Raw genomic sequence first — 25506 nt, forward strand, 5'->3', positions numbered from 1 at the left:
GCCAGCTTGCACAGTTTAGTCATATAGTCCCAAACATTTAATATGGTTTCTGTGGGAAAATGTACTATTTGTACCGTCAGCACTTGCACAGTCCTGTCACATAGTCTCAAACATGGAATATGGTTTCTGTGGGGAAATGTACTAATTGTACCGTCAGCACTTGCACAGTCTAGTCATATAGTTCTAAACATGGAATGTGGTTTCTGTGACAAAATGTACTATATGTACCGTCAGCACTTGCACAGTTGAGTCATATAGTCCCAAACATTTAATATGGTTTCTGTGGGAAAATGTACTATTTGTACCGTCAGCACTTGCACAGTCCTGTCACATAGTCTCAAACATGGAATATGGTTTCTGTGGGGAAATGTACTAATTGTACCGTCAGCACTTGCACAGTTGAGTCATATAGTTCTAAACATGGAATATGGTTTCTGTGGGAAAATGTACTATATGTACCGTCAGCACTTGCACAGTTGAGTCGTATAGTTCTAAACATGGAATATGGTTTCTGTGGGAAAATGCACTATTTGTACCGTCAGCACTTGCACAGTCCTGTCACATAGTTCTAAACATGGAATGTGGTTTCTGTGACAAAATGTACTATTTGTATTGTCAGCACTTGCACATTCCTGTCACATAGTTCTGAACATGGAATATGGTTTCTGTGATCAAATGTACTATTTGTACCGCAGCACGTACACAGCCATGTCACATAGTCCCAAACATGGAATATGGGTTCTGTGGGAAAATATACTATTTGTACCGTCAGCACTTGCACAGTCCCTGTCACATAGTTCCAAACATTGAATATGGTTTCTGTGACAAAATGCACTATTTGTACCGTCAGCACTTGCACATTCCTGTCACATAGTTCTGAACATGGAATATGGTTTCTGTGATCAAATGTACTATTTGTACCGTCAGCACTTGCACATTCCTGTCACATATTTCTAAAAATGGAATATGAATTCTGTGATGAAATGTACTATTTGTACCATCAGCACTTGCACAGTCTAGTCATATAGTTCCAAACATTGAATATGGTTTCTGTGATAAATGTACTACAATGTATTTGTACCGTCAGCACTTGCACAGTTCTGTCACATAGTTCTGAACATGGAATATGGTTTCTGTGATACAATGTACTATTTGTACCGTCGTCACTTGCACAGTCCTGTCACATAGTCCCAAACATGGATTATGGTTTCTGTGGGAAAATTTACTATTTGTACCGTCAGCACTTGCACAGTCCTGTCACATAGTTCTAAACATGGAATATGGTTTCTGTGATACAATGTACTATTTGTACAGTCAGCACTTACACAGTCCTGTGACATTATAGTCTCAAACATGGAATATGGGTTCTGTGGGTGAATATACTATTTGTACCGTCAGCACTTGCACAGTCCTGTCACATAGTCCCAAACATTGAATATGGTTTCTGTGGGAAAATGTACAAATTCTACGTCAGCACTTGCACAGTCCTGTCACATAGTTCCAAAGATTGAATATGGTTTCTGTGACAAAATGCACTATTTGTACGGTCAGCAGTTGCACAGTCCTGTCACATAGTTCCAAACATTGAATATGGTTTCTGTGACAAAATGCACTATTTGTACCGTCAGCACTTGCACATTCCTGTCACATAGTCTCAAACATGGATTATGGTTTCTGTGGGAAAATTTACTATTTGTACCGTCAGCACTTGCACAGTCCTGTCACATAGTTCTAAACATGGAATATGGTTTCTGTGATACAATGTACTATTTGTACCGTTAGCACTTGCACAGTCCTGTCACATAGTCTCAAACATGTAATATGGTTTCTGTGATGAAATGCACTATTTGTACCGTCTGTCCTTGCACAGTCATGTCACATATTTCTAAAAATGGAATATGGATTCTGTGATGAAATGTACTATTTGTACCATCAGCACTTGCACAGTCTAGTCATATAGTTCTAAACATGGAATATGGTTTCTATGATAAAATGTGCTATTTGTACCGTCAGCACTTGCACAGTCTTGTCGCATAGTCCAAAACGTGGAACATGGTTTCTGTGATAAAATGTACTATTTGTATCGTCAGCACTTGCACAGCCATGTCACGTATTTCTAAACACGGAATGTCGTTTCTGTGATAAAATGTACTATTTTTACCGTCAGCACTTGCACAATCCTGTCACATACTTCCAAACATGGAATATGGTTTCTGTGAAAAACTTTGTACCGTCAGCACATGCTCATCCATGTCACATTGTTCCAAAGATGGAATGTCGTTTCTGTGATAAAATTCACTATTTTTACCGTCAGCACTTGCACATACATACATGTATATGTAGTATATCCATTGAAGATTGTATATTTATATTTATATTTATATTTATTTATTAACACACAACATCCCCCGGAGGGGATGAAAAGGGTTACAAATCAGATATTAGTAAAAGAAAAATAACCACATAAAGAGTAAGGGAACAAAAAGGCATAAAAAAAAAAAAAAAAAAAAAAGATAATAAGTTGAATACAAGGAATGTATTACTGGCTTAGTTTATGTAGGTGCTGCTGTCTTGTATTAAAACAGTTTTTTAAATATTGCGCTAAAGGAATAGACATTTTCTCGTCACTTAGTAATGATATGAATTTATTTTCATTACTAAATTTGTCAAAATTTGGTATACGTTTATTAGCTACAATGTAAAGTTTTGATCTTATTTCATTGTAATGAGGACAATTTGTGACAAAATGTTGTTCATCTTCAACATGGTCATTGTCGCACATATTGCAGACTCTGTCTTTAAAATCCAATCCTGTATGCCGGCCTGTTTCAATTTTCAGACAGTGGTTGCCAAGTCTAAATTTTGTTAAGGATTTGCGAAGTTCACTGTTTTTCATAATTGTTAAGTAGTTTTCTTGTTCTATTTTGGTTTTAAAAAGTTTGTAGGTTCTTTGTTTATTTTTAGAATTTGATTTTTTCCTATTGTCATTATTTATTTCATTTTTCCACTCAGTTGTAAACTCTTCTTTTAATTTCTCATCAATAGTTTTTAATTTTGATAATGAGATAATATTTGTTTCATTTAAAAGATAAGAATGGTTAATATTATTTAATATCAGATCAAGTTTTTTAAACCATTTACTTTTAATAATTTTATTGACATAGTATGCTTCTTGAAGTAGAGTATTTGTGGAATTTGCAATACGATTGGCATATTTTATCATTTGTTTCTTAATAAAAGAGTCAAGAGGTAATTTTCCCAATTCACTATATATTGCCATGATTGGTGTATTTTTTGAGATACCAAGAATGTACCGATAGTATGTAAGCTGAACATCCTCTACAATTGATTTTGTAGAGCTTTCTTCTCCCCAAATGTCACTCCCATACACAATAACTGGTCTGATAAGTTTATCAAATAGTGACAGTAGTATGGACATGTCCAGATTACCAGATCCAATTTTGGTCTTTAATGAGAATAAGGCTTTTATTCCTTTTCTTTTTAGGTTTTTCATTGCATCTTTAAATTTACCATTTGGACTCATAGTTAAGCCAAGATAATTGAAATCTTTAACTATATTGATTTCTTTTCCTTCATAAAAGAATATTTCCTTGTTAAGGAGTCTGTTACACTTATTGAATATCATTATTTTTGTTTTATCTGTGTTGACAGACAACTGCCATTTTGATGTGTAGGCTGATAGTTTATCCAAACAGTTTTGTAATCCCCCTTGTAATATTCTCGTTCGGGGAATCATACAGTGACATATTGACAAATACGACACAAAATATATGAACATTGCATGTAATCGCGAAATTGATAACGCCTGTGTGTTTTTATATCCAAGTTGTGGACCCCCTGACACCTGAAAATAAGATGACTCCATTGCACATCGCTGCGAAACAAAACTGTGTTAGTGCCGCGAAGGTTCTGTTGAATTTCAATGCAGATGCGCATGCTCGAGATATCAAGGGATCTGTGCCGTTACACATTGCTGCCAGACAAGGACGTGAAGAGTTTACTAAGGTAGGTCATAATTCCTTTCTGTGATAAGTAATGAATACATATTTTTCATATTTGGATGAGATATATCATGATGCAACGTACTTAGATGTCGGAAAAGTACACGGCCCAATTAGTGTATACTCTTCATTGTATAGTGTATTGGCACAAATGTGGAACAAATGAATATTACGCCTGCGTTTTGAATTACTTGTGCGTACCCTGAAGTCAGATACATACGCATTTCCTAGTTTATTAATTCTATCGAAAGACTTTTTTAGACTGAACAAATCCATGTTTAAGCTCATAAATATAAAAATAAAAATGCTCATAAAAATGCCATTTGATATGTAACACTTGCTTTATCTTTTTTTTTTTTTTCCTTTTAACAACTAACTTTCTTTTTGTAGTAGTAGTTATCACAACTAATCTTTATTGCTATTAACTGATAGAAACATTGTATTTCTAAGGATGCAATGAAGTTATTATTATTATTATTATTAAATATATTTTATAAACCAAACTGTTTCAAAGTTGTGACTGCGTTTTGCGTTAAAATATATTTAGGTGCATGAATATGTGGTATTTGTAAACTCCAATATTTCATGCGCCAACGAAATAAAGTTATAGTTTACAACTAAGTCACAATCCATGTTGTCTCATTAAAGGTACAACCTCGATGACATGGGTCACAGCGCAATAATAGTGTGTTTGTTTGTTGTGTACAGGTCTTGTTATCCTCCACTGGCGCTAACCCAAATGTATGTGACACCGACAACATGACACCACTCCATCAAGCTGCTTTGAAGGGAAATTTAGCAGTGTGCAATTTATTGGTAAGTATCATCTTCGTTCCATCTTATCATACAACAGTATTCGTCATGATTTTAAAGTTAGAAGTATGTCGCAGATATTCGTTGTTTGTTGACATTAATTGATGTTATCTGTGGTTCTGACCAACTTGTAATCAAATCGTAGGTTCAGTATGGCGCCGATATACGTGCAAAAGAAGTTAATGACATCACACCACTAATGATAGCAGCAGTCGGGGGACACACAGACATCATGAGTATGTTGTTGGAAACAGGTTAGTGTCGTATTACGTTGTGTATATTTTATTATTTTATTTTACATTGTGGTGTGGGAAAGTGATATGTTATTTTATGAAGGCAAATAAATTTAAACTTATTTTATAATATCTGTTAAAGATACATTATAGACGAAACATGTATTTTATAAAATTGTTGTTCGGTATAGTGTAGACCAAATCATGATTTTTCGTACACTGAAAATGTTATCTTTGCAGGACACAAATCAGTATTCATTAGATGAATAATCAAAATTACTAATACGCATTGCACTGATTGTTACTATACAAAAAAAAAACAAGCGCACATGCGTATTAGAGAATTGCATGTTTCTTCGAACGAATACTCAGAACAGAGTTCTCAGTTCAAGATAAATTCAATGTTTTCATGAATATACAGTACATGTACTAACACTTACTGGTGCAAGTCACTGTTAAAATCTGACCAACTATAATACTGATACATTGTAAATACTATGTAAAAACGTGTTTTGTACATGTGCGATGGAATCGTTTATCGACCAGTTTCTTGAAAATATTTATTCTTTAACTTTCTTATTTTAGCGAAGAAACAATACACTGTACCACACGACTACTTAGAAGACTGTGACAACGAAGGCAATACAGCTTTACATCTTGCCATAAGCAATGGTCATTTTGAGGTATGTTCTCTTATGCATCATCATCAACGAACCAAGGGGCGTTCGGCTATTTATACGTATACGTAAATCAGAAAAAAATCTCAGTGTTACTAATAGTAACTTACTAGAATGGTGGATGTGTGGCGTGAATCATTGGTAACGCAGTCATAAATTATGTTATCATTATAGAGCGCCTTTTAAAGCTGATATGAATGTGTTAAAGTAGAATTCCCACTTTGTATGATTTGCATACAATCGTCAATAAGGCTTTGGTTGTGTACAGATCGAACATGATCCTGAAATCGAATTCAGTAAGTTCCCATAAAAGTCATGCAAACATCAAAATGCACGCACACATGACATTTTACAGCAATGGGAATTATGATTTGGTGATCAGACATCACGACATTGTTTCCTTCAAGTACAGGCTACTTTCATAGCTTCATTTTTTCAGGATTTGATGCAGAACCAACTGATTTTATCATTTCTAAACCTAATAATCATTGGCAGGTGTTCTGTATGCTATTTTACAAAGAGGGGCTACATCTTTAAATTCACCTATATTTGTAATTATAAGCGAAAAACTGTAACTTTATACTGGCCATTATAAACATGTTTCTATAATACCCTCTATTTGGAATAACACCAATACATTGCGATGCATCACATTCAAGCATGTCAGTATCGACCAATATTACACACAGTTATTCATGTAGACATTTGCGGCTGATACTACGTAATACTCGGCAAAGTTGGTTGTAATCAGAGTGATACCACACCATTAAAACGTGTATAAAACCCATATGTAATTACAGCTATAACTATTCAACTGTTTGTCTATGAAAATTGTTTTCAAGGGATTTAACAACAATTTGGCGATCATTTCAGTGTGAGACATTGCACAATAAAGTTTTCGATGAATAGTTGCTATATAAAGTAATGCATGAAAAGGGTTTGCATAGTTGGTTTTCTAGCTACTATATTACATTGAAGGTAGAACCTAACGTGTTGTTATTTGTGGTTCGTTTTCTGAATGTTTACGTGTCCCATCCGGTGTTCCACAGCCTGTTTGGCCCTTGCTTTTCATCCTATATACCAATGACATCACTGATGAGTGGGAATCACTCTTTTTTTGCAGATGAGATTGGCAACATTGCCACATTCTTGATTAATTCTAGGTCAGGTGACTGGGAACTTACTCTAAATTCATTGAAGTGTATCAATCACTGTTATATGTTGAACGTTGTCAGAATAGTACGGTTTTCTGACACTAATTTAGTTCCTCAAATCGTATGATCAGGTTTATTAAAGTAGACTGCAGCATTATAAAAAGAAAACATTAATTCATTGCATTGCATTGAAAATTTTGAATCCATTTCTAATATGTTATTTTGTAAGGCATCAGTACTATGTTTAGACAATGGCGCTGACGTCGATTCAAGGAAAGGTAACGGGTTTAGTGGATTACACATCGCCTCAGTCAATGGCTATACGGATATAGCGTCTATGCTGATTACTAGGGGAGCAAATATAAACGACAAAGATGAAGAACAAATGACGCCTTTGCATAGGTAAGATTGTATTAAATAGATAACTAAAGAAAATACAAAAAACGTTGGTTTATATTCCCATTACAGTAATATTCTTCGATATTAGCATTGTGCCTATCATGTATTTGTATTTATTCATCAACAATTTCCGTTTTCAGGGCAGCTATTTACAATCGAGTAGAGGTAATGCGGCTTCTCTTATCAAAGGTGGGTTCGTTGGTTTTTGTTTGTTTGTTTTTTTGTTTGTTTGAATATTATTATTTTAATTTCATTTAATATCAACACATCGACTATGCGAAATGTGCAGTTGAATATGAGTGAAGATAGCAGTGATTAAAGCGATCCTTGAGTGAGAATGGGAAAGAGAATGTGATGCAATTAAATTTGAGCACTATCACAGAAAACATTCGAATCATGGGCCACTAACGCTTTTATAATTGTGATTGTAATCCCTTATTTATACGACATCCCTTCCTTTACTGTAATATTCCCATCATTCTTATCGCACTTAGGGTGCATTCATAGAGGCACAAGACATGGAACATTTTACACCTCTACTCGGGGCGGCATGGAAGGGCCAATCGGATGCAGCGTTGTATTTACTGAAATCCGGAGCTGATATCGAGGCAACTGACTATCAATCTAAAACTTGTCTTCATTGGTCCGTGGAGGGAACTCATAGAGAATTCGTAAAAATGATACTGGAAAATGGAGGAGAAAGTTTACTTGGACGACAGGATAAGAAAGATCAGACGTCCGTCCACTACGCTGCTGAAAATGGAGATGCTCAAGTAAGTATGCAAATACTGCTTTGTACAGACACCACGACTTTGTTCCTGTCAATTGCAGGCTACCCTCAGTACAAGTGTAAAACGTATCAACATTACATAAAACAAATCAATTGAATGAACAATTTACCATGACAAAATCATATATCAAAAATTGTTTGGGGTACTTGTCATGTTTATGAATCATATGTAATGTAATTTGATCTACATTCATTTGTTACATAATAATACAGTCTGACACAGCTCCCTCGCCGGCAGATTCAGTCTATTAATAATGCTGCAATTTGGATTCCTGTCGATTTCTTTTCGAAATGTTGTTGATCGATTTCTAGCGAACGAAATAAAAAGACATAGGTAGCATTTACGTTCCATTAAATATATGTTATCATACTATGTTATAGTGGTGTATAGTGTTATAGTGGTGTATAGTGTTATAGTGGTGTATAGTGTTATAGTGGTGTATAGTGTTATAGTGATGTATAGTGTTATAGTGGTGTATAGTGTTATAGTGGTGTATAGTGTTATAGTGGTGTATAGTGTTATAGTGATGTATAGTGTTATAGTGGTGTATAGTGTTATAGTGGTGTATAGTGTTATAGTGGTGTATAGTGTTATAGTGGTGTATAGTGTTATAGTGGTGTATGGTGTGTTTTCGTGATTATGGGCTGGCCTGCATGTCTGTATTTACGAATATAAATGTCACTTTTCTTCATCACAGCTTATAAATATTCTCATGTCCCATGGTGCAAAGCTAGATTCTAAAGATATCGAAGAGAAAATTCCCCTACACATCGCAGCCCAGTAAGTATGAGACTTGATAATTCTAAGAACGAAGGGGATTCATACGACATATGCTATGTACTTTTTCGGAAATAAATTCAATTGTACGGTATTAAATATTGCAATTATACTGGTCAGTTTTAGATGGGCCTATGTGAATTACATTTTGTATCTATGACAAAAATACAAATGCTAAATGATATAGTGTATTGCTCGCTTGTTTTTCCTAAAGAATAACTTATTTTATCAGTATTTTTCAAAAAATATTGGATTACAATTTACCATAAATTAAAAAATGTTTTTGTATGTATTTTTCACTTAAACAATGTTATTCGCAATGAACTACGTAAAAAATGCGTTCACTAATTAACAGTACGTACTAGTAATTATAAACACATGCGTAGCTCATTATTTCATCAAATCATCATGCAGTATTGAACATAACCACTAAAACCAATGCTGCCCAATGCTACCAATATACCACAGTCGTCGCGACGCGTCGTGTTCGATTTGGGTTCCATACGACGCGCATGTAATATGCATTGGTTTGACACACGAAATACTGTGACAATTTAAATACATTTACATTATTTCATTAAAATTATCTCCTTAGATATGGTCGTGTGAACTGTGTGGAGGTATTAGCCAATGCTAATCCGAAGCAAATTAACGAAGATGACGTCGACGGACGTACCCCTTTGTTATTGGCTAGTTTATATGGGCACTATAAGGTAGTCATATATTTGTTGAAGATCGGTGCTGATCTTTCAAGCAGGTAAGCTGTTACCATCTTAGTTTTTGCAATGTAGTATATAGCGGATCTCTAATGAGTGACAGTGTAATATCGGATTTATTAAACAGGTGTAGTAATTTTCACATGTTCCCAGCCCTTATACATATAATAATCTTAAATCCCTAAAAAAACACGATATAAATAAATGCACAAACGGCAGTCAACGCTACGTCGATTGAAGGTAATTATTTAGTTCTTATCTGATGAACGAGAAGAATCAATTACATATATCCGACGTCTTTTCGGTGAAATTTTTGAACTATCATTGTTGGCAGTGTTGTAATGTACGTGTACATTAAAGGGCGACAGTCGTCGTGCCGCGTCCTGTTCGATATGGGACTCATAGCGACGTATACAACGCGTGTAAAATACTTTGTTAATTTACATGAAATACGAACACGCGTTGCACGATGACCACCACGCTTTAAATACTCCGCCGGAAATGGGGCCCCCAAATATCGGTGTTGATTTTGAACTCAAGGTAGAGGCATGGTGACTTGTATTGGTTGATGTCAATCGGGACGCGATGTTATTTTGTGATTGAGGTTGCATAACAGAAGGTATGGATGGCTGTATTGATGCTTGGCACGGGTTTGATGCGCTTCATCGTCATCAGTGACTGGCACAAATCTACATGGTCGTGAAGACCTGGCCTCGGCGCCGTCGCTGCCAGTGATCTGTGCTGTCGCTTCTGTGAACGATTAAATGTAGTGTTATTAACCTTCACGTCAGAGGTACCAAGTTCGGGGAATTCTCCACCTTTCTATCGAACAAAGGCACACAGAGAATCGAATCGTGTCACATTTGGTCTCAGCCGCATTGTAACTCTCCCACGGCCGCCTCAAGACTCCCTCGTCGAGAGCTTGCCACAACTAACTGAGATCAGCTTTATTCACACTCCAACTGTTAACCAATTGCAGAGAAGTTAAAAGACTAAGGCGTGGCCTTCACACATATAGCCAATCACGCAAAGTATCAACATGTCATAATGTCAGATTAATTGCCCCCGATATCGGGACATAACTCTCATACTTATCGGTGCCTCGTTGACTTAACCACCGTCCCTCAACACTAACCCCAACTTCCATAGTCGACTATTATATCAGCCAGTTGTTCCAATCACTAATTCCCTAACATACGAATGAACCTGATCATGACAAGTTACGAGCAGGTGTGGAATATCCAGGGGTCACCAGTGAAAGTCGCTCATAACTGCACCGAATTATGCCTCTCAAATCAAAGACACCGTCATCTACTCATCACTCGTCATACGGGTTAAATACAATACTGATATAAAAAGGTATGAATCAAAAGAGTAAAAACAAGGATTAAGTACAATGGTTAAAAATCTAAATATCCTACTCTTCCAGGGAGAGGCTCAAACCGTCCCGTTTTATCAAAACAGTCCGCCGACATAAGCCCTTCGCTGCACTGTCTCCCGTTACTAAGGTTACAAACTCTATATCAAAAGATCAAAAAACTAAGGCGTGGAGGTGTAACCATGCGATCAGCCAATCGCTGCAGTCGACAGCATGATCACGTGATTACCAGGGATGCGTTTCTCGGTTAAAGCATTGCAAGAAGTCACTACTAATTAATGAGTAAACAATCTATTAATCAAACTCCTGTCACATATGGTTATAATCTTCAAACTGAACACACAAGTCGTCGAATCTAAAAAAAGACTAAGGGCGTCGGATTCTAATGCGAGAAAGAAGTCGCTATCACAACACGTTTCTCTTCCAACAATCAAAATAGAAAAGGTCTAAAATCACAAAACACTACTGAGTTACATATAATACTGTCAATCATGCACAAAGCCTGTGTCATCAAACAATATGTACGTGGGCGCACCACACTTATTTCAAAATGACATCAAAAAACGTTACGAAGGTGCTCTCAACTCAAATCAACTCACAAAGCATCAGAAGTATTCCGAAAACAACACTACAAATCGATTATTCTGAACATCGATACTCTTAAAACGTCAGTAACCCTGTAGATGACAACTCTTAAAAACTCTGAAAACTCATGTGGGGCATCATTCTTCCCATCATATTCCGTACTCATAACCTCATTAAAACTCCATAAAACTTCACAGAACTTCAAAACAATGTGTTGCAAATACTTTGTCCACTGAAACGCTTAAATCGGTATAAAGGACCTCGCACGTCACGAAATATCAGTTCAAAACAAAGATATGGGCGCTCACATAACATACAATTCAATATCACAAAAAAAAGTTTTAAAAAAACGGTAAAAAAGCATTACATTATTACTAAGCAAAAGAGCCGGGATTCTGAAAAAAGAGGTCAATGTCTTGAGTTGCACAGTGTCAGTTACAGTGTCCAGCGAGCGGTTCTCTACACAAATAGCTAAAGTTCTAATTCAAAGTCTCTATAGCGTCTTCTCCTTTCGTCGCGTTAGTCCAGATCGTTATTACTCATCTTGTTTTTAATGTCGCTTAATTCGCCTTGATTATTCAATCCTATTCGATACTCGTCTTTCCTAAGGGGTTCCGAAGTCTTCATCTCTTCAGCGTCGTGTATTGGTGTCATTCGGGTAAAGGCGTTAGTCGAGCACAGTGTCGTCTCTGCCGTTCGCATGAAAACACACTTTCGAGCATTCTTCGTCATTTCACAGTTCTGCACAGGATATCGAGGTGTGTTAAACACATGCCCGGGCTCTCCACTCACGTGTGAAAAATTAAATGAAGTGTTATTAACCTTCACGTCAGAGGTACCAAGTTCGGGGAATTCTCGGGGAAAAGCGGCCTCACCGAATTACATGAAAATATAAATCATGACACTTCCAAGGAAGCATTTACTGTGATGAAAAGAAATGTTACACTTGTTATTATAAATATAAAAATACATTCATGTTGTGGAATCATTTTATTTAGTATTCACAGTATTGTGATGTATTTTTACCCATTGCATTATGTGATCATACGATACGCCGAGTGATCATGATCTCAGTTTATCAGATCTGAGAAAGAAAAAACGTAAACGTACCTTCACTCGGTCTTTATTGCTCATCATTCATAAATTCTGTCACGTCTATATCAAAAGTATTGACTAAGTCGCCCATATATATCATGATTTCGAACGTTCGATCAGCTGATGGTTTGTTTACTTTGAGGTGAAAATTGTATGATTGACAGCAGACGAAACATTATCATGCCCGAACTATTTTCGGGTTGGGAGAATTGAGAATGCGATTAATATCTTTAACATTTTGTTTATTTAACAGTGATAAAATCAGAGATTATGTAGCATCTAAAATCTAATGAGTATAATATTTAATAATTTCTACATAATTTGTCATTAAAATTTGCATAATTTAGTACTAACTTTGCTGATCGATCAAAGGTGAAAAAGCTGTATTGGCCAATCACATCACAGATTTAAAGTGTGACGGCACTTTCATAGTGTGTAATACCAAACATATCACACGGGTGTTATTACATGGAAAGTGCATGATACATGTGATGAATAAAGTTATTTTGTTTCATCGTTATGTACATTTCTCATAACACTGTTTGTTTATTTCATGTTACCTATTTAAATAACATGATTAGTTCATGTTATATTGCTGCATATTGTATTGCATCTAATTATATTCTGCATTGTTCACCGCAGGCTGGTTTGCGGATATCAATTTAAAATTTAAACTCATATTTACCTAGTTAGTCAACTTATTTCATGGTGGTGCTATAGAGAACACATGATCAACAACGTCATGTTTGGGGTGAAAACTATGTTTTTTAGAGTTTGCGAGAATAATTTTATTTTTTTTCAGTGAAATTGTTTTCTTGTGTGCCTTTCAACTGTGACCAAACAGAATTTATATGACATTGCAAAACTTCAGTGTCGTCCGTAAGCAATTGTGTCCCGATGTTTCAATTCAAGTTATTTAATAGTTTAAAAATGCTTTTTTTTTAGAGATGACAGCAGAATGTCGGCTCTAACCTTAGCGTGCAGCCAAGGTCACATGGACACAGCCTTGATATTGATAAAGAACCATGCAGACATCGACGCAGTAGACAAAAATAAGGTGAGAATTAGTGTCTAAAGTATAAAAAAAGTATGTTTTAAAAAAATTTGGTTTGCTGTTTAATGAGAGTTTCAAATTGTTTGATACTTTTGTAGGCGTTAAACTAGGTATATGTCTTGTGAATTTTGCAAATAAAATTGATTTTTCACTGTTATGAAATGCATATGCTGTGATAAAGTTTATTTCATCTTTCAGTTTGTTACAATGCTCACAAAGTCTGTTTCGAATTAGTGTTCATGCTTTTGGTGACGAACAAGTTCAACCTGAGTTGTGAACTCATTCCTGTTGTGCAATACATTTAGATAGAATGGAAATAGAATCAAAACTTATATTTAATGTTAGTGTTATTGTCGTTACCAATATAGATGTTTACAATTTTACTGATTTCCAAGCTTTATCTGCAAGTCTCTCCGTGGTTTATGTAAGGGAACATTGGTATTGAATGTTACACAAAAATATGTGTACTCTTCGGTTTTGTCTAGAATCTTATTTTCAAATGATGATTATTCAGATTTATGCTCATTTTTGGTGAAATTTTAGATCCCATTTTAATAGATTAGTATATTATTCATGCAATGCGTTCAGTGGTGATCTAAAAGCTTATTTTAATGTAGATGTGATTATAATTATGGTTTAATGTGAATTATGAGAGTAAAACTTATTCTAGGTACTCATAAAATGTTATTAATTTTATAGTAAAATGCGCAAATAGAATATGATTACGTACAAGTAATAGTATGTTCCCTACCCACCAGAACTCGGCTCTCCATCATAGTGCCGGCAAAGGGTACGCGGACGTAACCATGCAGCTTCTATCGAAGGGCGCCGATGTTACGCTAGAAAACGAAAATGGACAGAATGCGCTTGAAGTTGCTATTGACAACATACAAGAAGACACTGCGAGAGTAATAGTCGAACATGAAAGGTGAATGTCAATACTATTGGACATTTGGCATGAAATATTATCACGATGTGTCAATAACCTGTAGACCATGCTACATTATTCACCTTATGACGTCATTTTTATAGTTGGCAGAAGACTCTGGTAGCACGAGGAAAGAATGGCTACACACCACTCAAGTCACTGATAGAGAAACTCCCGGATGTAGCGCTGAATGTATTGGATAAATGCGTGACGTATTCAAATCCAGACAAGACAGTTACAGACTTAAAAGTAAACTTTTAATTTATCAATGTATACGTACACATCATAGCTGAAAGTAATGTCGTTGTTTTTGTGTTTTTGTTTGTGTACTAAAACAGGGTCATGTTAATTTAAAAACAGGTTACTTATGACTATAAATATATCGACACTGATCCAGCAACTGTTGATACCAATTTTAGGTGGAATGCTTTGTCGGTAAGTTATTTTCCCCTTTTTTCTCATTCATTTTAGTCAGTTTTTGTCTATTTTATCTTGCTCTACTTGTGTTGAATACAATGCTCACTAGATTGAATAATTCAGTGTATTTATTTCAGACAATGATAGAGTGTGGACGCGAATCATTGGTGTCCCACGAACTTTCACAACAAATCTTGAAACTCAAGTGGTAAGACTAGTTTTCTGTAAATCTAGAGCAATTCGCATTTAAAACAATATCATCATCGTCTCGTACTTTCTTTAATAATCATGTATTGCCACTATGGCAGTTGAGTTAAAAACTTATATACGTATATATCTATTATCTATCGTTGGACAGTCTCATGAAACACAATTCAATTCAGTATAAATATTTTCAAAATACCCAGCCACACCCCCACCAGTTAAAAAGATAAGAGGAGATTCAAAATTGCTGTTTTGGAAAATGGTCAAATCTATTGTTACTAGTAGTTAGTTTTCGTCCGTTTAATTTACCCTCTCCAGGCTGTTTGTTGTCACTTAGAATCAACGTAACAATTATTATATAATTATAGTGTGCTTTTGTATTCCATGGGCTTTACAACCATTTACTGAATGGCGCCCTCAACTGTTATAAACTATTTATTACAGGAGAAGATTCGTTCGATATTTCTTTGCCCTTGACTTCATCACCTATACCATATTTCTTGTGTCGTTGACACTATATGCGGCCTACAATCCGCTCATCGCTACGCCGGACCTCAATGCAGATGGCTGCCCAAATACTAGTGATTTCTACAACGCCGTAAGTTTGTTATTATGTCATTTCTCGTGTTTTGAAAATAATACTTGAAAATCAATAGAGAGCGTTCTTCAATTCGTCTTACAACACATACATTCGATATTTGTGTCATCCGGGTTTCCCTTCAGCCTTTGTTGCTGCCCCTGGAAATTGGATATTACTAAAACCTGTTCATGTGGTTACACTCTGTTAATTATTACAGAAAAGTAAGTTTATTTCGTTTGGTGCAGATTCAAAGACGGCATGCCCGCCTTTTGTTACAAGTACACACAAGACCCCCAATGCCATATGGGTGACGTAACCAAACATTCTACATCCATTTATGTGGAGATTTGTGACATTTGCTGAGCAGCGTAAGAATACGAATATGCGTCGATATTTGCTGAAAAAAATAACGTTGCCAATTTCTGCAAATAAATGTCTCAAAATATGACCAAATTTAAAGCACCATTGTATAAACAATGTATTCTACACACATTTCATATGAGACCCATATCAAACACGGCGTAGCCCAAAAAGTTTTCTCATATCACCGCGACAAAGTCATTCACTTACCTTCTCCCTGGACAAGAAATATATTACGGTAGTCGTATTAGATTCCATATTTGCGTACAGTCTGCCAAATTCATTCAAGATATTTTTGTTTTTCTGTTCACAGGACGGCAGTCTCATGAAGCAGAATTATAACATGGTCGTTTTAGAAATTGTTATAGCCTTGTTTTGTGTTATACAAGTGTTCAAAGAGGTTTTTGAGTTTTTTAACCAGGTAACAATATTTGTATGTATTTTACACACACACCAAGTTAGAATATCAATACGATTTCAATATCGTGCGCGCCGGATGCAGATGTCGTGATCAAGACTGGATCGTAGTGTTCAACCAAAGACCCCTGAGAGTTCAAAAGATTATTTGATTTTTTGTTGACACTCATTTATTTATTCATTCGTTGTTGTTTCTTGTTTTTGATTTGTTTTGGGTTTTTTGAGGGTGCGTTCAACAGAGACGTTGAGGGCGGACTCAGTTCTCTGGAAAATTCTCGTTAAATAATTGTTCATTCGTTCGTTTCTTCCTTCGTGTGCCTATTCCTTCATTCCTTAATTAGTTAATTAATTAATTTATTAATTTGCGTACTTACTTACTTACTCACTTGTTGATATATTCATTGTATCACTAGAAATTGCAGTATTTTCTGGATTACGTCAACTACACAGAGTTGGGGTTGTACACATGTTCCTTCATATTTGTGCATCCTATATTTGAGAAACCCTGTGCCATGGCTTGGCGAGCAGGGGCATGTGCTATATTCCTGGCGTGGATTACGTTTATACTCTACGTACGAAGGTCAGTGTTACGCTCATAAACGATTATAAGGGAATTACATGATTAATGATGATGTCATCACACGTGTGATCGTGTACATTTAATAACATAATGTGTGTATCCTAATCTCACCTGTAATTTCTGTACGCGACAACCACATAGCGTACATGTGTCAGACTGAATATTCAGTGCAATTTGCGAACAACAGCCATTGTTTACACATTGTTTACGTGTCTACGTCATTTGACGCGTTTAGTCGACAGAAGGCGAAACCATGCAGTAAATGTCTATAAGCAAAAAGTCACTTTTGATTGTTATACGACCACAGATAAAAAAAACTACCTTTTTTAAGAAGCAGATCGTCGCTAGAGGGCGCGGTATACAGGGAAGGTGTATCATAAACGTTTACTCTCGTCGCATTATGTCAAGATAGGTGAGCCATGATGTCGACAACGTTCTTTCATACAAAATATACTTTATGTCAATCGTGCTGTTTAATTTTACAGATTCGATTTATTTGGTATTTACGTAGTCATGTTTTTCTCTGTCCTCAAGTCGTTGATGAAGGTGAGGGTTCTTTATAATTCACTTTAATTCCTCGGTAATTTTATAATATTATATACTAATATTATTGTATTGTTATTTTGCAGGCCATCATTGTGTTCATTCTATTCGCATTTGCATTTGGAACTGCGTTTTTTATTTTATTTTCGCGACTGGTGAGTAGTCAGTTCATTTATATATCAACGTACCACGGTGAACTAGGAACATTACCTTGCTTTTCACAGTGTGAGTTGGTCATGATGATACGATGTTGTCTGTATTAAAACAAACGGATAATGTCACGACAGCTACGACTAATACTAGTGTCACATGGTATCGTTTGATGTAATAGCGATACATCATGGCTTGGGCGTAATAATGCCACATGGAGGTGTGGGTTCATTGGTGCCACGTCACGGTGGATGTGTGGATGTCATAATGTCACGTGGTGGAGTATGATGTAATAGTTCACGCGGTTGAGTATGATGTAATAGTTCACGTGGTGGAGTATGATGTAATAGTTCACGCGGTGGAGTATGATGTAATAGTTCACGTGGTGGAGTATGATGTAATAGTTCACGCGGTGGTGTTGTATGTAATAGTGTTACATGACAGTATGTGATAGTGTCACAGTTTGCAACGGTCGCAATGGGACAAATACAAATTCTAATTCTATACAATGTATTAGTAGTACGGATATCCAATACGAATCAAATACAATATCATTTTACAATAATGTGTATGTATATTCGGACTTTTTTTGTTTTTTTTTGATATTTCAGGAAGTGTTTGGAGATATGCCGTCATCGGTGATGAAGGTGATAGTGATGACTCTAGGGGAGTTAGATTATACAGACATTTTCTATGCAGAAGACCTCGCCCCATTTGACGTTACAGCTCACGTTCTGTTCGTCATTTTTATATTTCTGATGCCGATCGTCCTTATGAATCTACTGGTAAGTACGTGACGACCGTGAACAAATGTAATAGTTGCTTACAAGTTACAGTTTGAATTAAGAATACGTACCAGTACTGTAAAGAGCATGTGCAATACAATATTCCAGTAGGATGCGCCCTCTAGTGATGTGACATGTATGAGTGGACGAAAGATATTGTTTTGATCTGTAGTCATACCTCAATAACAAATCGTTTTCAGGGATTTACTGTATTTTTAATGGTGAACAACTACAGAACTAAACATAATCATTCTTTTGAGCTTCATAGTTTTTACTTATTTTCGTCATTATGACGTCTTGCAATGGACTGAACTTATAGGAAAAGTGTATTTAGAATACATATAATTACAAAGTTTGTCCTTCAAGTCAATACAATACAATATAATGTATCGTTAACTAAACATTTTTCTTTCACAGCAAACATAGCAGATTTTTAAAAAACCTCATACGCATTTCTTTCACAGTGAACGTTATTGTATGTACCAAAACTATCAGTTCACATGTGTACCAAACATTGAATTGTTGAAAATCGCCTCATCCATAATTCATCGTCAGACTATTGTGATTACTGTATCAGCTATACTTATGTTTTGTGTTATTTAAATTTAGGTTGGTATTGCTGTTGGAGATATTGATAAAGTTCAAAAGAACGCTTACTTGGAGAAAATAGAAATGGATGTGAGTGAAAATGTCAATAAGTTCATGTCCGCTTTATGATAAACCACATCGGTATCATTCTGGTTGGTATGCACTGAACAATTATATTGGTATATCGCTTGACTTTTCTGATTTATTTTGAGTCTTTTGGCTTGAGATACACTGCTGGGATAATAAGTTGATTTATATTGATATAGGTTGATTTTATTGAGAGAATTGAGACAAATGTACCAAAAGTAATCCAGAAATGCCTGTACGTCCGCACGGAAACAGACGAACCGAATAAAAACCAGGACGCATGGTGGATGAAGGTACGTGGTTAAAGTATACGTGTTACGAAGTCTAAACGACTTTCTGTAGCGTGTCCTACAACTTTGAAAGTATATTAACGTGACTATCATGTGCATGCGTAATGTAGTTGTAACTATAGCGATCTATGCTCTGACATTGACTTCTGTACCTACAGATCAGTAAAATACTGGTGAGGCATCAAAAAAACGAAGAAGCCATTGAGACTGAGAAGAACAGAGACAGAACTAACGAGAAGTTGGACAGAATGCAACATCAGATCGATTCGCTGTGCTCACGGTAAAACAAGATAGGATATTTAATATCCAATTCCAATATAACACATTCATCCTCAAATCTCATTTTAAACTCATATTATCTCTATGGTAGCAATGTTTATGTATTGGTTACAGTCTCACAGTCTCACGCGAGTATCCAGACATCGGATTGATTCTCAAAATATTTACTTGTCAATTGAACTTTAATTGTATAAAATAATGAGCATATTACAAAAATAACAAATTTGTTTATAGCCCAACTGCTGTTTTCTGATTTTTGGGTATGAAGATCCCTCCAAATGGAGGTTCTAAACTTGAAAACAAAAATGCGGTTGGATAATCATATTTTAAATACCTCCTCTATTCCCAATTTCTAATCCATGACATGAAGAGTACGTGCATTTACAAAAATATGTTGCCTGGCAACCACTTATATCTGACGATTCAGGACGAGTCTCTGGTAGCAAGAACCAAACGATATTCTTGCAGGTAAACATTTGTTTAATGCATGTCATTTATGATTACCTTCTTAGCCAAAGATCAATGAACGTACTTCTGGAACAGCAGTCAGATCTTATGAAGTTGATTGGTAACAAAATGGACGTTAACGCTGAAGAAGACGAGTACATGACGACACAAAGGTGGCTGGATGGCATGTATTCTGAACTGGAAGAACCGGGCTTCATCACAAAGTAACAGCAATGTCATTCTGAATCATGTGTATGGTGAATTACACATTACTGTTATTATAGAATGTTTCTGGGCTGCAGGGCCTGGCATAAAACATAAAACATATATAGTGGTATAAAGCAGTTAGAAATAGTCCAAACGACTTGCCAGTTCCAATAGTATCACTACGTATATTGGCCTGAAATGTAGGCGTGAGTGGCGCCCTCATTATTGAGGGAAGACATTCCCAAGAAACTGTCGCATGATGGCGCTCTTCTTAAACGATAACCAGGCACTTACTTTGGATGTTCAACAAGATTTTGAGTGAACTATTTCCAATCGATAGTTGAGGAAACGCCTACTGTACCGCCAAACTATAATCAGGAGATGCCATGAATTGACATGAGTGACAATACTGTATATAAGTCAAGTTGATAGGCACGCGTATATACTCGTCTGTATATTTAGAAAACAGTTTGCTGTATTCAACGTAAAAACTGTGATAATAATCTATTTTGTAAATTAGTTCTGAATGTAAATTATATTGCATCAAGTCATAAGGTACAAGGGTAAGAAGACGTTCATTTCATGTTCATACTTCGAGAACACTGTTATGCTTGAGGAATATGTATTATTGGGTTTCAGTGTACGTCATTTTATATCATACTATGAATTTCAAAGACGTTTTTTTTCGAGGGGTTTGTTATTAGCGACCAATAATATAATTAACAATTTTATAACAAATATTTGTCAAAGGCCGATGGCCATAATACGTAATAAAGTTTATACTAATTATACTAATTTAGTATAGAATGAACTTTTGTAGTCACAACAAATCGAGAACGACGCGGCTGTGCAGGAGAAACTTTCAACTGGTTGGCAGCCAACTTTCAACAACGCCCTCATCGGTGATCACAGTTAGATACTTTGAAGATAATATATTTTTAACCATAAGACTGACCTTTTAAATATGGATTTTGTGCGAATGTTATATTTTCAATTTTTTTTTTCGATTAAAATCTTCACGGAAATAGCAATTAACTTTTCAATGATACTTGCATACGTGGTGAAGGTGATAAACATATTTTCTATAATTCTGTGAGAAGCGGAGAGAAAGTTTTTTTTCTAGTTGAGACCGTATCTCAACGCATCACGTTAATGTGGCCGCGATATACTGTGTACGAACTACCTTTCTAGTGCATCGTTGGGTCCGCTGCACACTTGTAGGGCCAGACCAGCATAAATATATATATACTTCTTCAACCAAAACTATTCTCTAGGAAATGAGATCCATGTCCCACTATTTCCGACCATTAACGTTTTGCTCAGGGTCTGCCTACTCAATTGGTACACAAATAGGAGTTGGTGTTGTATTGTTGTGTGTCTCAGGCTCTTTGTCAAATCTTTTCTAGCAATATCATGAGAATGACTGTGTGGATTTGAAAGCAATTGGCGTAGATGAATCAATGATTAATACATTTCTAATACTGTCTAATTGACATGTGTATCACGGGGGAAATTCTCTTCTCTCTGGGGTCTCCACACTTGCCAGGGGGGAAACTCGTCTCGTCTCTATATCTCGTCCCCTTGAGGTGCGGGATCGGGAAAGTCACTTATACTTTACCGTCAAATAAGGCACACACAACGAAATACGTTTCAGCTCTCGTCTTAGTCGGTCAATCGAGCACTCTATAAGACACGGCGCCCTGGGGAAAAATCCCCAAGACTATCGCAAGGCTGACCCAAGACTCGCCCAAGACTGCGTCAAGGCTCGCCCCAAGTCTCTCCAGGACTGGACTCTCAGGCTCTCCAGGACTGCGTCTGTTCTGCTCTACTCCCCAAGACCAACTCAAACTCTCTTTATTCATTTTCAAAACTCTAACCAATTACAAAGCAGTAAAAAGACTCTAGGGCGTAACCTTCAATCATACAGCCAATCACACTAAGTACTGAATACGTCATATCTTTTGATTAATCGTTCACTACATTAATAACTACGAATACCAACTGTCAGAATTAATAGTCTGAATAGCGGCGGTTATCTGGTAATTAGTTCCAAATCACTGAGCCAAGTTCCGTCCAAAACTTCAAATAGGTCTAAACGATGACAGACATAACACAGCAATTCGCTAATAATCAGCTAATTAAGTCGGTTAACAGATACGCGAAAACAAATTCATGACATGTGTATATTGCAACGGTACCCTCAAATGGACGGCAATTTGGTACGTGCATTCAATACAATCTCAAATTTAGTATGACATTAATCAGTGCGTAATTAACATAAGACTTTCTAAATGTCTATGCATATTATTAGCTGTACTGTAAAACACGTCTTTTAGCTAGCATGTTTTTTGGCTAATCTGTAATATCTCTAATTCAATGCGTAGCTAATTTAGTATATTTTCACAATGAGATAGTTTTGTTACGAATGAATTGAGCGTACTTCAAACATCGCTACACAAGAAAGCTGATTACACCAACTAATATTGTGAGACGGGGATATTTTTTTCTTTCGCTTCATTACTGTCTGTGACTCATCTCTGACGTGGACTGGAAATCGAGTCTATGTGAGACTGAGCCTTATCACAAGGTATCTATGATAGGTTAATTATCGTCAGGTACCAGGGATCGTAACGTTCGCAACCTTACACCGAACAAAGACACACAGATCTAGAATGCGTGTCAACTTCTAAGTCTCACAACACCCGTCAAAACTTTCCAAGACAGAATACCTAGGGGAAAAGTCCCCCAAAACTCTCAAGACTCACTGCCTCGTGGAGATCTCTCTCAGACTGACTAACATTCGCTAAATTCGCTTTATTCACTTCTCAAACCTTAGCCAATTACAAGGGAGTTTAAAAGCTTAAGGCGTAGCCTCCAAACATTCTACTCATATACAGGCAATCATATGAAGTACTCAACACGTCATAGCATTTGATCCACTACACATACCAACTGTCAGATTTAGCAGTCGGGATGGCGGTGTTTATATCGTAATTAGTTCCATTCACTGACTAGAGTTCCGTCCAGTACCTTGTACAAACTCCAAATGATGACAGATTATGGGAATGTGTGGAATGATATAAACCAGCTATTCACTAGAACTCAACTATCAAGTCGTATCAGTGACCCATAGACACATAGAAACAAATCATGACATATCCGTGGTTATCTGTATCAGCGATCTTTTGGTTTTATCAAGTAATATCAAAAGTAATAGTTTAATATTTATTGAATGCAACGGGAAATGTGACAGTTTAATGTTTATCTTTAATATTATGGTTTTAACAGTCAAAACAAAATATTGAATTGCAGTCTGAAATTGAAATATTCAAAAATTCTAAATAAAAAATGAAAAACTAATATTTAAGCGTGATGTCGAAACTCAAAAATAGTGCTACATCTAAAAACACAAGAGGGTAATTGGAATGGAGCTCGGGATAACATACAACAACGTTTTTTAGAAATATTGAGATATGTATAAAAAAAAAATAATATTTTTCCGCTGGCGTGTGTAGAACGGCATAATTATGAGTGAATTTGTTTTTAAAATTAAGCCTGGAAAAATACGAACAAGATTTTACTACAATAAATGGAGTAATAATTTGTATCACGATCACGCACATGTGTAATTCCTCAGCTCCTGGGAGCGAGGTTATTTGTAGATATGTTGGCGATCACCACTGTGTCTGCGGAAGTACTATGGGAGATTGCATGATGGGAGTGAAAAGTCTTTTGATCAGTAAAATAATTTTAGAAAAGTGAAAACTAAAGTGACTGTGAAATAAAGGTTGGTTTTAAATATTAAATATCATGAAATTTGGATGTAATAATGAAAGAAAATTGAACTGGTGTGAAAGGGCAGTAAATGTAGCCATGCAGAATTCAAGGTCAGAATCCGGGGTCAAAATGTCACAATACATCCATCAAGGCGGTTAAGTGTCAACAACTATGGATGAGGTAAAAGACTTCATTTGCAGTTTGCGTGAATGGAGAGGGAGAAAAAATCATGCAAATTCTGTGCTTCAGTAACAGTATTTGCTACTTTGTTTGTGCAATGGAAATTAATGCAAGAAATGCTGCCAAAAGACATGTCCTTCTAGTAAAAAAAAAACATCCTTGGGACGTTTATCTTGAGAAATTGAGAAGACGAAAATCCCTTGGGACAGTCCTTGTGAAACAATAGACCAGGGTATCAAGGTTATTTTGATTATTTGAAGATGGATACTGCTGCTTTATGAAAGAGCAAAGTTCAATGTCATTGGCACAGTAATGACAGTTTTTAGAGGGATGACTCGCTAGAAGTATTCGCCGTGACTCCGGACTTTTCATTCGGGTTTATACAACACTTACTTGTTACTATCAGGAAGGTTTAATGCCTTGTTTGTATTTGCACAATGTGAATGTACGTTTTGACGACTCGTATGCACTTCTGGGACTAGTAATAATTTTCTGGAAACTGTACAGCAAATCACATATTTCCTTATTAATTGTTCATAGTTTTTCTAAATCATAACATATTTTTCCGATTGTGTGCATGACAGCTTTGCCCACACACAATAAGACAGGATGATATGTACGGATATGTGCGAGTATGTTTCATGGATTAATATGCCACTCCTTCAATTCCAACTACATCTCTGGAAATATCACTTGCTGTTTATCATCCATATTTTGATATCCCACAATGTGTTGATTGCGTATCTAGAAATTCTAACTACTATTTCGCAAAATTTGACCAGCTATGCTTCTACCAGTAATTTAAGCCAACTCCCATATTGTCCTTCACAGTGAAGGGTAAATCTGCTATATTGTAAATTACACAGAGGTAACACTACAATACATTTACCTTCACATTCTCCTGTATCACATAACAATCTTTGAGCTGAGGCAGTTATGGTTCTACAACCATCACCAGTTCTCTTGTATATGATGTGACTCTAATGTACATGT

General features: G+C 36.0%; 1 protein-coding gene across 1 annotated transcript in view; it reads left to right on the forward strand.

Moving 5' to 3' along the window:
* The window catches only part of LOC100372296 (transient receptor potential cation channel subfamily A member 1-like), a 30983-nt gene extending 9396 nt beyond the window's left edge, over positions 1-21587 (forward strand). The window contains exons 3-26 of the mRNA XM_002741495.4: positions 3848-4026; positions 4731-4838; positions 4981-5089; positions 5654-5751; positions 7129-7301; positions 7439-7487; positions 7793-8071; positions 8787-8869; positions 9462-9623; positions 13586-13697; positions 14453-14622; positions 14727-14871; positions 14983-15057; positions 15177-15247; positions 15688-15841; positions 16497-16604; positions 17014-17180; positions 17666-17726; positions 17810-17878; positions 18485-18658; positions 19268-19336; positions 19513-19626; positions 19782-19903; positions 20415-21587. Of these exons, the coding sequence (XP_002741541.2) occupies positions 3848-4026; positions 4731-4838; positions 4981-5089; positions 5654-5751; positions 7129-7301; positions 7439-7487; positions 7793-8071; positions 8787-8869; positions 9462-9623; positions 13586-13697; positions 14453-14622; positions 14727-14871; positions 14983-15057; positions 15177-15247; positions 15688-15841; positions 16497-16604; positions 17014-17180; positions 17666-17726; positions 17810-17878; positions 18485-18658; positions 19268-19336; positions 19513-19626; positions 19782-19903; positions 20415-20577 (3014 nt within the window). The 3' untranslated portion in view covers positions 20578-21587. The remainder of the gene's footprint in view (positions 1-3847; positions 4027-4730; positions 4839-4980; positions 5090-5653; positions 5752-7128; positions 7302-7438; positions 7488-7792; positions 8072-8786; positions 8870-9461; positions 9624-13585; positions 13698-14452; positions 14623-14726; positions 14872-14982; positions 15058-15176; positions 15248-15687; positions 15842-16496; positions 16605-17013; positions 17181-17665; positions 17727-17809; positions 17879-18484; positions 18659-19267; positions 19337-19512; positions 19627-19781; positions 19904-20414) is intronic.
* Positions 21588-25506: the final 3919 nt, after the last annotated feature.

Source organism: Saccoglossus kowalevskii, chromosome 8, assembly GCF_978046115.1.
Source record: "Saccoglossus kowalevskii chromosome 8, keSacKowa6.1, whole genome shotgun sequence".
NCBI classification, from domain to species: domain Eukaryota; kingdom Metazoa; phylum Hemichordata; class Enteropneusta; family Harrimaniidae; genus Saccoglossus; species Saccoglossus kowalevskii.